Source organism: Erigeron canadensis, chromosome 3 (genome assembly GCF_010389155.1).
Source record: "Erigeron canadensis isolate Cc75 chromosome 3, C_canadensis_v1, whole genome shotgun sequence".
NCBI lineage: Eukaryota > Viridiplantae > Streptophyta > Magnoliopsida > Asterales > Asteraceae > Erigeron > Erigeron canadensis.
In genome coordinates, this window is record NC_057763.1 from 27,260,670 (window position 1) to 27,275,064 (window position 14,395).

General features: G+C 32.6%; 1 protein-coding gene and 1 long non-coding RNA gene across 2 annotated transcripts; both read right to left on the reverse strand.

Annotated features, from left to right (window-relative positions):
• Positions 1 to 1,411: 1,411 nt before the first annotated feature.
• On the reverse strand, positions 1,412 to 3,062 carry LOC122593723. The gene is made up of 3 exons (XR_006322856.1): positions 2,721 to 3,062; positions 1,800 to 1,998; positions 1,412 to 1,710 (listed from the first exon to the last, which is right to left on the reverse strand). It is a non-coding gene; the product is annotated as an uncharacterized LOC122593723 (long non-coding RNA).
• A 1,243-nt stretch (positions 3,063 to 4,305) lies between these two features.
• On the reverse strand, positions 4,306 to 8,565 carry LOC122591805. Its single transcript, XM_043764039.1, has 9 exons — positions 8,369 to 8,565; positions 7,718 to 7,952; positions 7,437 to 7,606; positions 6,810 to 6,952; positions 6,530 to 6,707; positions 5,731 to 6,301; positions 5,508 to 5,620; positions 5,112 to 5,355; positions 4,306 to 4,533 (listed from the first exon to the last, which is right to left on the reverse strand). The coding sequence occupies exons 1-9, from the start codon at positions 8,563 to 8,565 to the stop codon at positions 4,306 to 4,308; spliced, it is 2,079 nt and encodes a 692-aa protein (XP_043619974.1).
• Between the last annotated feature and the right edge of the window lie 5,830 nt (positions 8,566 to 14,395).

Below are 14,395 nucleotides of genomic sequence, written 5' to 3' on the forward strand. Positions count from 1 at the left end.
ATTAAGTCATAATAAGATCTATGCTAATTGTGTTGCAAAGAAGGCACCACTCGCTTTATAGACTCGTGAACATCATATTACTAATTACAAACATCATCAGCAAATGGTACAAAGTTGATATATTATATATAGTGTTTGGTTGTGATTATTTGCAGATCCAATCATCTTTTATAAGCCTCATATAAGGCCATTGAACCATCTCCAGCTCTCCATTTCACCGTCTCCACTTTTCCAGCACACCAACCGGTATTTTGTTTCCCTTCAAGCATTTCACCCTTGAGGGTAACCTACCATTTAGGGCCGGTCCTCATTATTTTGATGCTCAGGACACGATGATCGTATATGCCCATGTCACAAAACTTTAAATAATTAAACACAATATATTTAAAAATGTATAACTTAATCAAGCTAGGTAGCTCACTCTCACGCTACTTTTATTAAGTATATAAATTTTACACGTTTAAAATTTGAAGAGATACACTTTGAATTGGAAGTATAGCGTACGAATTCGAATTTCGCTTCCTACATTTGTAGGAGTGGATTATTAGGGAGGGTTTTCGAGAGTCTTGAGTTTCATTCCAGACATGCGTGATTTGAGCATTGAATACTGCCTAATTAGATATCACGGTGGTGTCTCGAATGCGAACTACTAACTCACTGTTTAAAAAAAACACCTAAAATGATATATATGTGCATTTTTTGCTACGAAACTTCAATCATTTCGTCTAACTTGCATTAACTTCTTTCAATACTTAAAATTCCCCATTTCATAAATCAGATTCAATTATTTCAATTTATTTAAAAAAACTCATTTTGCAAATGCTACCATAATGAAAATAATTAGCAAAATCTTGTCTGGTAAGTGAAAGTTCACAACAATTTTTTTGTCAAACAAATATAATATTACGAACAGACATATACATAGAATCTAATTAAAAGTTAAAACAATAACCTATGGCAAAAAAAAAAAAAAAAAAAAGACTTTTATCAAGCTATTTTCAGTAAATCAATATCTCACGTTAAAAATACTATAGTTATTATCTCACTTCAAAATTTACACAATTATATTTACACAACTAAGATTGAAATTCTAGACTTTGATATACGCTACATAATAATTATATTGAATATCTTGATTTTAATTAATTTAATTAAATAATATTAGTATTAATATTAGAAAAAAAATTGCCAAAAAAAAATGCCAAACTAACCTTTAATTAAATGAGGTGTACATATATATGAGAACTTAAGTATAAAACTTCAAATTTATACATAAGCAAAAATTCTATTTGTCACTTAAATGAGGTTCTCACATAAATTTTTTATATATAAATTTATAGATATTACTTACTTGATTAATGGATTAATGGAAAAGAAATGTTCAATATTATGAAAAAACATGATATGTAGATTTGTACCAAGTACCAACAATGAAGGGCATTAAATTAACTTAGATGTGACCCTTAGTAATATCCTTTACAGTAAAAAGGTAAATAAGTAATTTAAATCCTACTTATGAGTAAATAAAATAAGTGAACTTTCTTCTTCTTCGTAACTCTTTGTAAGTTTGTAACGACAAACATATTCCCTACTTCAAGTTTTCCACATATACTAAAGTAGTTATCTGATACTCAGGGTTCTCACCCATCCCGCCTTATCTTAGGGCCGACCCTGTTTCCATTCCTCACCAATGTCAAACCTGTTTCACAACTTCAGCAGGGATAAAAAAAACGTAATTAAACATTTATTTTTCTTTATCATCAATAGAAAAAAAAATTTTTATTGAAACAGAGTTTTACGTTCAAAAGCAGCCTCCAATTTTCAAAGAGCTTCAAAACCTTTGTCTTCAAAATCCAACAACTTAATGATCCACTATCATGGGTTGTAGCGGATGTCATTAATATGGTGTAACGTTCAACCCAGATTTATTCAATCAACTCATCGGATATAAATTTCACGCGCATTTTCATTCACGACAGTGACAACCAAAGGCTATCTCTGCAAAGGAAAGTAAGAGAGAGAGATATTTAGAAAGGGTTGCGTGTGTGTGAATGGTTGCAGATGTGAAAAGGAGGGTTGTTTTTGTGGAGATGCGCATTTTAGACAATTCTCTCTGAGTAAATTTCAGCGGCGAGTGTATATCTATTATTAAGTAGTAAAGAAGTCTGCAATATAAATACAAGATTCATTCTTCTTTATTAATAAACTATAACATGATTGAATTCTTTTTATCGACATATGAACTTTTTTGGATTGATAAGTGTATTATATATTATTGTTATTATTATTATTATTATTATTATTATTATTATATAACAAAAACTAAAATAATTAAATTCTTAATTTATAGTTATACCTTATGATTTTTATACTCTATAAAGTGTAAAAAGATAGAAAAGTAAAAATAGTTTTTTCCCTTTCAAACTCATCTTACGAAGAACAGATGATATATGATTACATTGTATTTAAATTTTTAAATACGCTTTTTTTTATTATTAGATACTAACCAATACTTCTATAAAAAGTATGTTTTATTATTAGGCTATTATTACCGACTATATAGATATTAAAAACATGTAATGAAATATATTTAAATTTAGTTTTTTTTTGAATAAAAGATGAATTGCTAAATATATATTTTAATCCGTGTACATAATAATGCTAGTAATAAGAAAAAGGAAGATATATAATAAGAAACATAATTAGAATATGAAACATACCTCTGCAATGAGACGTTTCTGTTCCATCAGTTATCAATTGTTGAACATCTCGGTCGTAGAAGTTCTCCATTTTTTTCAAAATTATGTGAAGAAAGAGTTATTTGAAATTGTGTTTCTATTTATGAAAGTAGTCTAGACCACACTGATTGAAGCCTGATACATGAACTCCAGGAGAAAAAAATGACATCTCATAAACCTAAAAATGTGTGGTGGTGGTGTTATTGTTGTGTGTTTAGATCTATGTTTGTTGTTATGTATAGATAATAGTGAGGGATGAAGATAGTGAGTGAAAATTGGAATGAATGGTGATAAATATGAAAAGTAGGGTTTTTATAGGGGGATGAGTTGTGTGTGATAATGATAACTAGGTGTTTATATATGTATGTATATATATATACACACACATATAAGAGTTGCGTTTTGATCGGTTGGTATAAGTTAACACGGATCATGGTTAGGGCCGTTGGATTAGATATGTATAAGTTGAATGGTGGACATTGGTTGATTTTTATTTGTTTGGATGGTTTTGAACCATTGGAATACATAGATGTAAATGAATGGTGAAGATTGAGTTGGTTTCTGTTTGTTTGAAAAAGATGTGAATGCATTAATTTAATTCACATGTAACCTTCAAATCTACAATATGAAGGAAAATGATTAATCAACCTAATTCATATGCCTAAAAATCAGCCTAAAACCTTAAGAATTTAACATGTGGATTCCACTAATTCTCTTTCCTAATTTTGCCCCTCTGATTTTTCCACATGTCATCATCTTACTATTAGACATATCTTTAGGCACACTAATTAGGCTGATTTATCATTATCGTATGTTTAGTACAACACATTTAATTCATATAGTATTAACAAGCGGTTTTATCGTGCCAAAATGGTATTATACTTGTGTTGAATAGACAACCAAAGGGAAATACCCACATTCCTTGTTTAGATTATTGCGATTACCTATTGTTATTGATGTTGTGTCACTATATATATATGCTTAAAACTTTGACATATCAAACGAATATTTATTTAAGAGAAATAATTGAAACCAAGGAACGTGTGTAAGGGCTTCCATAGGAAGGTGAGCAAGGGTTTCCCTTCATCTGATATTTGAAACAAATATTTTTTACTTCGAGAAAGCTCTCACGGACCCGGTTAAAACAACATATGCTAGACACGAAATTGACCTTTAAATACATTCCACCACCTACACCCCTTCTGATTAAAGGTCTATCATATGCATGAGGGTCAAAAGTAGGACTCATGAGAATCAGCTCCAAAATTGTCAAAAGTTAACCGTCCATGTCACACACAGACATGAAGTAGTATGTGTCGGTTAATAATCTCAACTAGAGGCACACAAATTGGCAGGTCAGGTGGATTGGGTAACTTGTTATTACAGATAGTATGTTCTGGTCAGGTTAGGTTGTTTTGAAACATCTTTTGTCCAGTTTCTATCAACTTCAATAACCGTTTGAAAACCACAATGTGAAACACAAATATATTTCAAATAAACGCATATATGGAACTATGTATTACAAATTTATGGTTAATATACATAATGTGTGCTTTGTGAAGCTGCATTACTTCTTCTTCTTGTCTTCTTGAGCTCTTTCAAGTACAACGGGAGCTGCTGGTATACTAAACCACCACTCTTTCATTCTCCGCATCCATCTTTCTGTTTGTGCCCTTCTCATAGGCGAGTACTTTGTGAATTCTTCCAAGAAAACAGATATAGCCACGTATCTAAAAGGTACAATGATCATAAACAAAGCGAATGCTGCAAGCGCAGCTGCAAATTTATTACTTGCCTGAAGACATACAAAAGAAATGTATGTTAGTGTTTTTTATACATAGAAGTGGCAAGATGGATGGATCTCCCAACAAAAATGGCTCGTTTTTAAGTACATGTCCAAGCATAGCAGATCGGGTTGTGTTGATTTAAACTTATTCGACATAAAAGAAGGTTAACAAATGTGATAGTTATGATTACAATAACAATCAAAATATCTCAAAAAAAGGATCACAATTTACACATCCAGATAAACATGAACATCAGTTGTTTTGAATTCAACAGTTAGGAATATTTGGGATGCTGAGAGCATTTATATATGTTTGTACACAATTAAGTCATTGAACAAAATAAGTAGCGGATAAACCTAAACCAATGTAAATGATGTTGTGACAAGTACAAACTTATATGACAGTGTTAGTTTTTAAAAAACGTGCAAGTGCGCCGATTAGAAGGCTCATTTACCAATATATGTTCACAGGTGCCAACTTACCATGCTAGAATCAACAGAATATTTCTATACTACGCTATGACTCTAAGTCCATACTTCAAAACTGTATGCCTTAAGGAGTGACTTAAAATACGATAAAAGATTACCTGTGGAAATATGGATAGCAGCAAGCCACGTATCTTCAGAAGAACGACGTTTCCCTCTTGGACAATCTCCTCAGCTTGAGAAATTGCATTCTGAACAGCCAAGAGCTGCTCCATTTTGTTCATTGGTGGGGGCACTGTGACCTTGAGTACATCAACTGGCTTTTTTCCATTAGAATATCGTGCAAGCATCATACTGCTTGCACAGTAAATGAGCAACAAAGAAAAGACATAAGGCATCCATCCGCTGCACATGGGAACGTCATATATTTTAGGGCGGCACAAATAAAATTCACAATGCACATAATGTTTAAATAATGCAGTAGAACTTCTGACATAATCACCATTACCATCGTAATGTTCAAGAAGGAAATAGATACTCTGAAGTATTGATCTCACCAGTAAATGATGAAGGAGAATATTAAACAGAATGCAATAGACTTTGTAGGCTCATCCCAGTACAATAGTGCAAGAAGATGATTCCCTACTTCAATTACAGGAAAAAACAACTCCTGCAGATTACAAAAAATAAAACAATCTTATGAAGGATGCTATGGAAATCCCACTCTACAAATCATGCATAATAATAAAACCAAAAGACTAGGTTTTTGACTTGCAAAACCTTAAGTACGGCTAAATTGGTGTCAAGGCCTTCAACTTTAGCACCGTCAACCGTTGCTTGGGCATCTGCAACCATCTTGTAACTGCTTCTGGATTCATCTACAGCTTTCTCTAATGGAGTCATTTCTCCGACAGTGATCTCACCAACAGTAATCGGTGACTGATCAAGACCCGAGCCAAAGACAGACCCAAGGCTTGAAGCCATGGTGCTAGCTGATATTGAATTCATTATGTCGCTTGACTTAGCACTGCTACTTCTTTCTGCACCTTTGGAAGTCAACATGGTAGCAACTGTTTCCAATATCCGGTCACCACCTGGTAGTTGATCACAGACATTGAACATAAGCCCTGCCTCGTAGCACAGTGGGATTGTGGAACTCATGTAACCGAGAGCTTGTATTCTTAAAATTCCAAATATTGCTTTTAGTAGTGCTTCATCTCGTTCAGCTCCTGTAAGACGGAACTTTTGAATAAATCTGTGAGCGTATAAAACTTCACGCACAATGGCTAGCCAGTAGTCACGCCTTGTATGCCCTTTGAGCTCGGGAAGCTCCATAATAACCTGTTCTGATCTACATTGGACCCAATATCAATTCAGATAACTTTCCTTAAAATACAAAGAACATCCACCAGAGAAACAAACCTTATATTATATATGAATTGTATAATGTAATAAAGGGAGTTTATTACATCATACAATATTGCTGGTAAATTTCTATCACAACACATATATTGGCATTGAATGCCATACAAGACTATAATGCTAAACAAGATAGCAATCACATATGCGTTTAACTTACAAGGAGCTCGACTTGTACAACACGGCCTTGTCAAAAAGTCTCGTCCCCCATGGGCCAGTCAACTCAGCCTTGACAATCTGCTTCAAGTCATCTGCCAACTCATAAACTGTTGGCGTATCATATGATACGACACGAAGTGCTTCAAAGTATAAAGCATGGTCTGTCAGAGTTAACCGACCTGACAACATAAATATATGCATGAACACACATATAAGAACTTTAAAATTACTATGCATACCAATAAAGGTATATAGTGGTTAACTTTGACTATTTGACATACCCGGCCAAGTTGAGATGCCAAGATGTTGAAGGACTGGTTGTGTGGTGACAGTACCCTCCACTTCCAAAATCCTTTCCCCTCTTGTACTTCGTTCGGATGAAAGTAAAGACGACTCTGACTGAGATTTAAGTTTTTTAATAGCCCTGTGAGGAAGTCGAGATTGATCAACCTGTATTTAATGGCCCTATGAAATATCTTCTAAACAGGCATATTTAAATTGATATCAGTATTAACAGTAACTTTCTTCCTCCCATTGGTGGAACCACCAAAAAGATGGAATACAAAACTGTCCACTCTCGAATACTAGTAGATACACCAACTTCAACCCATTTATGAGAATATGGGTTGATTTGGGTTTATACGGAGTACTGGGTCACGTTAAAAGATTTACCTACAACACAGTTGAAAGTCATTCATAGATTCATAATATAAAAAACCTTTGGAATCATAATCGTAAAGGAAATGAGAATTTGAGAACATAAGGTCCTCATACTTGACCCTGCCATACTAAAATATTGCCCCCAATGTGTTTTGACCTGTTATTTAACTCTTCACCCGTTCCATTTTTCCACCATAAAAGGCTTATGCCTCGCTATTGAACAATCAGATTGCAGAAGTATTGACTACCTTTCCAATCCGGTAAGATACTTCTCATAGGTAGAAAACTGAAGTCGCCCTCCAGTGGATGCTGTAAGAAACTCAAAGATATAATTACCAATTATCACATTCGCTATAATAGGCACTGCTGGGGCTATCCGGGAGAAGGCCTCTGCCCCCACTGTTGCATCCTCATCTATCTGCATAGTGAGAATCATAGTATGAACAGTGAGAAATATGCACAAACTTCTTCGTTTTACAACTAAATTTTTCACTTATCATCATTATATTTATGTAACAAAAGAACATACATCTGTTTCAGGCTGACTGGCAGCATCTGCAACTTCCCAAGCAAGCATCATATCAAACGTTAATCTTCGAAACCTTTTGTCTTCCATGTAACCACTAACTTGCGTAGATTGCACAAGAGTCCTAAAACATGTATACTCCAGAAAATTCCGGGCATATCGTGACGGATTTTTGGTTACATCAGAAGCCTCCTTCTCAAAGTTTTCACGAAGCTGATCCGGAGAAACATCAAGAACTCTGCAATATAATCATATATAAACCGAATAAGCTTTCATTTTAGCAAATACTGTTATTTGACTAGCATATTAATATACTTTACATGTTCTGCATATTATAATATATCAATGTACTATAAAATTTATGACTAATAACAACATTACTAGCACTTTGTTACTAATCGTCGCAATATATTCTCATTATTGGGCCATTGGCCCAATAATAGCAACATATTCTGTATATCGATACGATTGGTAACAATGCAAAGTATTGTTACTATTGTTCATAATATGTGGTTCGTTACTATAACTTGTAAAACATGAAAAGCGCTATTATAAGGAATTAAACCCAACGATTATATTACATATATACAATCCATATGCATATAGTGAATCACATGATCAATTAATGAAGTGATACTGTGGAAACGTACGTACTTGCAACAACGACGAACAACTGCATTTGCGACGGCGGATAGCTCGTGAATCCAGTTTTTGTCTTCAGCAGAGGGAGACTTTCTCATTTCCTCAAACTCATCATTGTATAGATTATGGTTCTTTTTAAACAATTTAAATGATTCATCTCTTACATACTCTATCATATTTTTTGTTTTGCTACCACTTGTTGCAGCCATCTTCAAATTCTGTTAATTATTGTTCAAATTAAGGCTATCAAATTATTTGAATAATAATTTTTCATATGCAAAAGATAAATCATGACAAAATAATTTTATCAAATTATTTGCCAGAATCTCAAAATGAATTAGAGATTCACATAGACATACGTGTGATCAATGATGCATGTTGTTAGTTTAGGATTAAACAAATTAGAGTAAATGACATTTTTGGTCCCTTTAGTATCTATTAGTAAATGATTCACTAATTGTATTTTTATTCCACCTCGGGCCCTCGGGGTTGTCTAAGAATTATCAAATTATGATGACATCGATCAATAACCAACTCGAAACTCATATTAACATAACTTTAAAACACCTTCCAACCACATATGTATATATTATTAGAAACAACTGATTAAACTAATAAATTCTAACATTTTAAATATTTCAAAGAGTTTTTCATGACCATTTTCTTAATACTATATCCAAACAAGACATGTTTTTAATAAAAATTGCTAGCTAGAAACCTCTTGCTAAACATACTTATAATGAAAATGAATCTTCTATACGTCAATTCTTAAATTATCACATATCCTAAGCATTTCATCATTAGATTAACACAAACTTAAACACACGCTAAAATTTTCGATCAACAAAGACTTGTCACTAAAAGATTTTTAAGATATCGTAATTAATGGAGTAATTCACAATTAATATAAAGATATAGTCAGATACCTTAAATTCGTCGTTGGTCTTGAAACCCAAAGTGGAGCAAGAACACATATCTAATCTTCCACCCCCAAAGCTTTTTCTATCTTTTTAATTAATGTCCTCGAAACTTTATTGTTTGCGACTTACCAAGGATATCTTTTACTAGTAGTTTCCTGAGAATCTAAAGCCACGTGGCATACTGACATTGCACCGAGTATGGTTTTTGCCACCTCAAAACAAATTTTTCATACAACTTTGTTATCTACAAAAAAGTTTCCTACGATGTTATAAGGCCTCTCCTTATAACACCCTCTTCTTCCCTACTTCTTACCCACTCCTTCCATTATTCATCAGTTTTCTCTCTCCAAGAACACCTCCTTCTTATAATACCCACTTCTTCACTATTCATTCACTATTTTGTTATTTCATTTTTTTTACACAACATTTAAAAAACACATTTTATTACAATTAAACACACATTACATTATTAAAAACACAATACAATAGTTAAAAAGACGGTACTAGAAAAAAGCCTGAAAAACTGAAAAACAATACGATTACTCTTTAACGTCATCGTCTTTGATTGACAATTTTCCTATTCCACGGTAAGCCGTTTCATTTGCCCACCACTTGTCGTGTTCTGGGCATTTGACTTCCCACGTTGTTTTGTCTTCTCCGCAGTTATCGTGGTACGATTCCACCCAAGTGCATTGGTCGGTCAACGTGTGACCGGCCTTAAAGACATGGTTGATGGCCCTCTTCACCCTTTTACTCTCATCTTGCAAAAGATAAGAGTATGTATGTTCGTGTTTCAACACCTTTCGGCCTGGTGCTTCTATTTCCTGAACGGTCTGGTCGCATTGTTGTCTCTTCAGTTTGAAGGAGGGTGTCCTCTTTGACATTCGCCACGATTCGTGTTTTCATCTTATCTTCGGTGAGACGAGGTCGGTGAGGATTTGTCTTTGATGATGATGAAGCCATTTGAAATGGTGAGTGAGTTAAGCAGATGAAACAAGTTTGTAGAATATTTTGAGTGGAATGGTGATGAAGCTGGTTAAGGCTCTGGGTTGCTATTTATAGATTGAAAATGTAAGTAGCCGTTAAGGACTGTAAATATAAATATTTTGAAATTGTTGGCCATTTCAGGGACTGTAATTGTAAATATTTTGAAGTGAACGTTGGAGGGACTGTAATTGTAAATATTTCAATTTTTGAACGTTGGAGGAGCGTCTTTGACTTCAGGCTATAAATATTGCCTCTTTACCAGATCTTTCATTTCAAAACTCAAAATTCTATACATCTGCAATGGCTTCTTCATCAAATGCCCCTAACCTAAAACCACCAATGAGTGTCAATCAAGTTGATGACAGTTATAATGGCTGATATTCTGGACCACCAAAAGTTAAAAGAAGACCTTGTTGAAATTGGTGAAAAACTTCAAGCGAAAAAGAAATGGTGTGAAGAACAAATATATTATATACATATGGGTCATTGTACTGAGCTTGAGTGTCAATACTTTACTTATTTGCAGGGGAAGTTTGACAAGTGTAAAGAAGTTGTGGTAGAAATTGCTTGTGCGATCATGATCTTGAATGAGTTCATCAGCTTTGGCAAAGCAGTTTATGCCCAGAAGAAATAATTATGCTCTTTTAATGTTATGTTGTATGTTTTTATTTAAGCGGTTTGTAATATTTTTAAAATTATGAATAAACTTATGTTCTTAAAGTAGACTTATTTTATTAAAATACTTAAAAACATTACAAGTAGAAACAAAACACATAATTCAAACTAAAGCACACTTAATAAAAGTACAAAGTCTACTTCATAATCCAGAACAATCTAAAACGCAACAAAGAGAAGCTGCCTGAAGACATGCTCGTATCTGAAACTCCTCCCATGCTTCTCCCGATACATCCGATTCGCCGTTGCGTAATATTCCTCATCATCTTCGTTCCTGGGATATGCAATCAACTGCATCCAAATTGCCTCAAATTCTTTGCATTCCCTCCTCATTTTGCTCCAGTGACCTTGCAGTTGAGCCTTGCTTCTTGGCCCTCCATTAGTCTACTCGTTAAACATCTCAGTAACGTCATCCCAAAACGAGACGCCGGGATTATTCATTTCAATCGTACCCGTAACAGGGTCGGGTCTCCTCGTTACCCAACATCTCGACAAGCAAAGATCTTCTTCTTGAGTCCACAAAATTCTACACATTTTTCCAATGAAATAGTTTGAGATAAATGATTTATGAAATGGGTTGAGAAAGATAAAATGGTTTGAAAATGATTTGAAGTTGTTATTTGAAATGGTGGTATGGAAGGGGTATAAATAGAAAAAGAAAAAAAATGGCATGTAGCTGTTACATTTAAAAAAAAGGTTTGAAATTTTTTTTTTTATTTTTTTATTTGGCTCCAACGGCACAAAATGGTCCACCACCACTCCACAAACGCGCATTCGAAAGAAGGAGAAGGGGAGAGGACGCCGACGAAGACGCGACCGTGCTTATAGCGTCCTCGCCGTGCTTATAAAGTTACTATTTCACATTCACAAGATTATTTTTTGAAATTTTTTTTTTAAAAGTAAACATTACAACTCCAAATAATCCTAAATTACTCTCATTACCGTCTTTTATACCAAAAGGTATCTTGTTTTTTTATCTTAGACCATCTTTACCTCAAACTTAATGTATTAGTACCCCGTCATTAATATATTAAGGTACAATACTAACTATATTTATCATTAATTTTTACATTAAAATCTCAGTTTATTAGTACCATATCATCATTTATGTTAGAGAAAAATCAATAAAAAGATAATTGTTTTTATTTAAAATTCTTAGTAAGGAAAACCAATTTAGATCTCGTCTATTAAAAATATTTTATTTCAAAAAAGTTCTCGATATAAGTAATGTCGTTAGGTTTTTTTTTATCGTTAGTCACTTGTTAAGTATCTTGTTGTCATTAAAAAGCACATTTAATAACAAATTTATAATAATTTTATATTCAACTTGTAATAACTTAAAATTCTCTACACACTTGACACTACAACTTAAAAATATGGCAAAACTTCATTTGAGTATTACAATGAGAAATGATATTCGTATTATTTTTTTTGATACATTTATCATGTCGCTGCTTTAATAATTTAAATAATATATAAGTTGTATATTATGATAGATGTATCAAAAATCATATGAATAGCATCTTCCTATAATAATGGTGCATAATGAAAATTGAAAACCGACTAAAATATGGATATATATATAGGGTGACAATCAAATGAGAATCAAATTAAAATGAGAACAAATGAGAACACTTAAAAACTACATTTTGATGCATTAAAAGGCCATAAAACTGACATAGTGCATAACTAATTATCATTATTTAAGTGTTTAACAACACATTGATCCGTCAAAATAAAAAAAATCACGTTTTTTGTTGGATGCATCATTTTGATGAATATGCATCCAAAATGGATGCACAAAACAAAAAACGTAATTTTTTCGATTTTAACGGATCAATGTGTTGTTAAACACTTAAATAATGATAATTAGTTAAGCACTAGGTTAGTTTTATGGACTTTTAATACATCAAAATGATGTTTTTAAGTGTTCTCACCGTTCTTATCTTAAAAATGTTCTCACCGGAGTGTTACCCTATATATATATATATATATAGTTAATGTGAGAACAATTTGAATTGAAAGAACCATGAGAATTTCTAAATTAAAACTTGATGTTTATTTGTATATAGTATATGTGAACATATTCGTTCACATATGAACTATCAAGTTATATTTAAAATTACCCATGTTCATATATGAATAATTCTCACAAGAACTTTACCTTATATACATATATAGGTTTTTGGTAAAATAAAACAAGTATTAAAGTAAAACAAATAAAATAATAGATTTTTTTTTCAATGAAAATCAATGTGCATCATGAAAATCGCCGTGCATCAAATATTTCATGAATCTTCGTACATCAATTTAAGCATGATCTAAAGGTCAAGATCTTCTTTTATTTGTTTTACTTTAATACTTGTTTACAATACCCAACCCATATATATATATATATATATCACCTTTCCATTCCATCTTCTTCTTCTTTTTCTTCACAATTGGGATATCACCATTGGCCTGCAAGTCTTCAACGAACAAGAGAGACCTCACTTGATATTTTAAAAGTTGGGGGCTAATTTACGTATTTTAAAGACTAATTTAATATGTGAGTAGCGAAAAGTTAAAGGTTGAGGGCTAATTTAGCTGTTTTAAAGACTAAAAAATTGAAAGGGATGAAATGCTTTGTTTTATATTCATGTAAAATTAAAGATATGCTTGAGTGGTAGCATTAGACAATGATGCTTCAATGTTGAGTTAGTGGATCTAGAAATTCGTCGTTAAAAAACCCCGAAAATGGATTAGGAAACGTATTCATTGATCTATTGACAATATACACAATAGTTATTTTAACAGCCATATTTATAGCTAACAACTTCTTTTACGTCACCACAACCACACATTAAAATCGATCCGTCGATAAAGTCAGACGTTATTATCATTAGTCATATTTTTTCACTCTAAAAATCTAAATTGTATAGTTAATTTTGAAAGAAAAAAAACTGTTTTGTGGGGACAATTATATAAAACTTAAATTTATAAAATATAACTTTATGAAGTTATAATTTATTTTAGTGGCTAGAGATATCTTATAAATCCGTTATGTGGGCCTCGATGTGAGTTTACTAAGATCTTGAGTTCGAATCTTGAGGTTCTTATCTAAAAGGAATTTTCAATAAGGATGAGGTTAAAGGTTCAGAAAGATATTTAACTCATGTCAAACATCTGAATAAAATCTTGATTGACACAAACAAAAGAGATCCTCATTTTAGTTGGAGAAATAAGGTGTTGGATAGAATGAATTAAAAAAAATAAAAGATAAAAACATGAAAATGTATAGATTTGACATTAGTTTAGTTAAATTTAGGACCTAATGAAAAGTAATCCATTATTTCACATAAATGTAATTGATGTGTTTTTTTTTTAACTTGTTAGTTTGTTCGAACCTTAACAATGACATCCAAATGAGCCGTATGCTAGCGGTTGGAACCCGAAGGCACCCCTAGAGACAAAGGGT